Raw genomic sequence first — 4,122 nt, 5'->3', positions numbered from 1 at the left:
TTGACCCAAGATTTGAACTCTTTGGCAAACATCATACTTTTTACACTTTAGCATCAAAAGCAATTAATGAAAGTCAAAAAAGGTGGCACCAAGATTTGAACTCTATGGTAAGCATAATACTTTTATGCTCTAGCACTAAAAGCAAGTAAGGAAAAGTGTAAAAAAGTTGCGCCAAGATTTGAACTCTTTGGCGAACATCATACTTTTTACACTTTAGCATCATAAAGCAATTACTGAAAGTAAAAAAAGGTGGCACCAAGATTTGAACTCTATGGTAAGCATTATACTTTTACACTTTAGCACCTAAAGCAATTGTGGAAAGATAAAAAAAAAAGTAACACCAAGGTTGACTCACGCTGTCACGCACCATACTTTGATGCTTCAGCATCAAAATCATTGGGGTAAAGTAAGAAAATGTAGCACCAAAATTTGAATTCTACAACACGCATTATAGAAAGCAATTTTTGCGTAGAGTGAAAATATAGCGCTAAGATTTGAACTCTGAGCATGCATCCTGTTTTATGTGCTTAGCAGTTAGCACCGATCGCATTCACATGCAAGTGAAAAAAAACGGGGGTAGCACCTGCACATATCGTGCTTTTAGCTTGTCCACGCATCGCTCTTCGACCTCATGCGCTGTGTTCTTTGAGCTGGCAATCCAAATCTCCTGAGGTGTCTGGCGTGACGTGTGGGTCGATGACTTACAGTAGATCACATTTCGATCGTGCGGTTGCCTCGTTGTACCATGTAGCTCTGTATTTCCTCAACTGAACGTCACCAGGACTTCAAGCTTCTAAATTTTTCTTTAAAAAACAAGATTTGGTTCACACGATGAAAGCATTTCTAAATGCAGCAACCACTAGACACTTCTCTCGAGTATCGAAGCAGTGGAGTACTCACTTACTAGTCACTGCTGACCAATCAGAGGCCGGGATAAAAGGGCCACGAGTACAAGGAGGACCCAGCAAGTTGGGCAGAAAGCAGGGAGGAGGAGCCTCGGTTCGCGGTCATCGGGTTCTTCCATTCCAGGTGTGCTGCGTGGCGCAGCACCGCCCACGTTGACATCACCGGTCGTCCACACGGCCGCCGGCCAAATCTCTCGCTTAACAAAAGTCATTAACCACCAGAAGCATCCAACCCCTAATCTAATCTAATCTAACCCGATCCACCTCACTAAACTAATCCAACCCCACCCCCCGCCCCCACCGCCTGCCTTCCCGTTCACACCGCCACGCGGGTTCGTCCGCTTGCCCGCGTGGCGGATCAGGCGCTGATCGCTCGCTGCATGTGCCGCGGCGCCGGCCGGCCGGCTCGCGCAGGCCGCGCTGCCCCCGGCGGTTAACCTGATCGATCGGTTCAGGCCACGGGATCGCGCGGCGCTTGGTCGTGTCCCCGGCTGTCGGGCGCGCGCTCCGACCGCGCCAGAGCCGCTGGCCCCTCGCCGCCGGGCAGCGCGTCGCTGGTGGGACGTGTTTCTCCATCCCGTCGCAATCTCCGGCTGGTGATACGGAGGCTGATCGCTACGGCTGTGCTGCGAGTTAGAGCGACAGGCACTGCACGTATGAACGGAATTTGTGACAGCATATTACGGGGGGAAAAACCTTACTATACTAACCGACGTGCCAGTGAGCATTTGCGAGACGAGACCCAAAGTCAAGCCGGCGGTGGTCAAGCTGAGACGCAACGCCACCACCTCGGTCGCACGTACTTACTCCCAGCCATCATCGGGCGGGTTAGCCTAATCGTCCTGGCTTCCGGTTCTGATCCGGTCGTCTCGACAGGCACCGCTGCTGCCGAAATAATTCTCGCGGAGCCGATCGCGACTGCACCCGGCCGCCCGGCCGTTCCCAGTTTCTTCTCCGTACCCGGGACTCTCACCGCGACAACGTGAGACGCTTCAACCCGTCGGTTCAAGCGCGCTAGCTCTCGGCCGTTCCGCTCGCCACCGCGATGGCGCCGTCCGGGGGGTCCCCCTGCCGAGCGCCACTAGTCGCAGCGGCCATAGCGTCTGAGTGGACGTTCGTCTGGGGCGACGGCGACGCCTCCAACCAAGTTGGTGCCGCCCGATGGCGACACCCCCACGGCCACCGCTGCCGGCTGCGGACGTGCGCGCGCCGTGTCTGCGGGGTCGCCGTCACCCTCGGACGGTAAAGCCCGCCCACCGCCGCGTTTGGCAGAGCATCCACCACCGCGAGATCTCTGAAAACCATCGCGTTTCCCGAGATTCTGCCAAAATATTTCCCCCATGTTTCAAACGCGCGGTTCGGATGCTGCCGCAGCGGGCAAACAAAAAAGCGCCGATATTTTTCGATCTTTCACGAGCTGTGTGACTACGAGAGCCATTTGTATGCGTGACGTCCACGATTCGGATTGGTCGATGGGCAGTGGGTATTCCGGAGGGGAGGACGCTCACTGTCGTCTGACGATTTCACCACGCCGTGCGTGCTCCTCATCCTCTTCGCACTAGCTCGCTCGACAGGGCGGGTTTGGATCGGCCTGAATAATTCGGATTCCCTGCCCCTCACAAACCATGCACGCATTATTGGTCGCCACGACCCAAAGCTGCGGGGCATTATTGCCCGCCACGAACCAACGCATGTGGGATGTCCCCCCGCCGATCGGACGGCCGGGCGGGCTCGGTCCCGCGGATCCAGCGGCGGAGGGCAGGAGGAGGCGGGAGGCGGCATCAGCCGTCAGCGGCTAACCCCAAGCGCGGTGACCACCCGAACAAGATAGCGGGGGCTGGTCGCGGGTGGACGCTAGCCGGGCGGCGGCTATAAATGGGCCCTCGCCCTCCCTCTCCGTGTCCATTCCCAACCCGTTGCCACTCCCCCCCCCCCCCCCCTCGCGTCGACAGCCTCGAAAGAATCGGAAATTACAGCCCGGTCCCCGGATCGGATCCCCCCAAATCCGCCTCGACCTCGACCTCACCGCCAGGGCCTTCCTTCCTCCCGCGATGGGGATCTCGAGCATGCCGGAGCCGCGGGACAGCCTGCTGGGGTTCCTGGTGTACAACGCGGTGATCTCGATCGCGGCGCTGGCGGGGCTGGTGCGGGCGGCGCTGGTGTTCCTCGACCTCGGGGACTGGGAGGCCGACGGCGCCGTCGGCAGCGGGGACCGGCTCGTGCCCGCCGTGTCGGGCCCGGCGGAGCGGCTGCAGAGGTCGCTCCTCCGCCCGGCCCGGCTCGGCCCGATCCCGGGGGTGACGACGACGACGTGCGGCGCGGCGGCGGCGGCGGCCGGCGACGACTGCAGCGTGTGCCTGGCGGGGTTCGAGGCCGGGGCGGTGGTGAACCGGCTCCCCTGCGGGCACGTCTTCCACCGCGGGTGCCTCGAGACCTGGCTCCGCTACGAGCGCGCCACCTGCCCGCTCTGCCGCGCCCGCGTCCCCATCCCCGCCGACGAGGCGCCGGGGCTCCGCTACCCGGAGTGCGAGTGATTCGGTCTGGCCCTCTGCTTCCGGCGGCCTTCCAGAGGAATCCCCCTCCCTCGTCGTCTCATCTCGCGCCCGGCTGTGTGCTGCAGGCTCCGTGTGGCCTTCCGTGTGCGCGTAGCAAAGATTAGGAGTAGTAGAGTTGCTGTTGCTTTCCCTTTTCCTCTCCCTTTTTTTTTAATTTTTTGTTGTTTCCGGTGCGGTCGCTGTAGCGTGTAAATACTCGCAGTTCGCAGCAGAGAGTAGAGTGCTCCCGCGGCTGTGGTGTAGCGCTTTTTACGAGCCCAGCTCGTGTACATGCTTCTTCCCAAAGAGCAAAAATATCGAGGAAAAATTCACCATCGCATTCGGCCTGTTGTTGTGTCCATGCTTGGAATTGGAATGGTTGTCTGTGCATGGATTCTACAGAAATCTTGCAGAATTCAGAAGACGATTAGGCGCCCATGACTGACTACTTCGCTATTCCTCCGAGAAAGGAAGTCGCGGGAATCTTTTCTTCTTGCAGCGGCGATCCGGCGGTTGATTCTCTTGGCCGGCGAGCATGGTCGGACGGGCGAGGGGCGGGGAGAGGGGGACCGACAGGGCGCTGTAAGGCACCGCAGGTTGGGCGTTTGTTTAGGCGGTGGTGTTTGGAACCATGCACTGAAAGTTGATCCTGCCATGTCGAATGTTTAGATACTAATTAAAAA

General features: G+C 58.4%; 1 protein-coding gene across 1 annotated transcript; it reads left to right on the top strand.

Annotated features, from left to right (window-relative positions):
- Positions 1–2,814: 2,814 nt before the first annotated feature.
- LOC117842332 (probable E3 ubiquitin-protein ligase XERICO) lies at positions 2,815–3,779 on the top strand. The gene has a single exon (XM_034722738.2). The coding sequence runs from the start codon at positions 2,957–2,959 to the stop codon at positions 3,437–3,439; it is 483 nt and encodes a 160-aa protein (XP_034578629.1). The 5' UTR covers positions 2,815–2,956; the 3' UTR covers positions 3,440–3,779.
- Positions 3,780–4,122: the final 343 nt, after the last annotated feature.

This window comes from Setaria viridis, chromosome 2 (assembly GCF_005286985.2).
Source record: "Setaria viridis chromosome 2, Setaria_viridis_v4.0, whole genome shotgun sequence".
Classification (NCBI taxonomy): domain Eukaryota; kingdom Viridiplantae; phylum Streptophyta; class Magnoliopsida; order Poales; family Poaceae; genus Setaria; species Setaria viridis.
This window is presented reverse-complemented; position numbering and strand designations above follow the sequence as displayed.

Coding starts and splice junctions, on each gene's coding strand:
- LOC117842332 (XM_034722738.2), top strand. CDS start 2,957: ATGGGGATCTCGAGCATGCCGGAGCCGCGGGACAGCCTGCTGGGGTTC.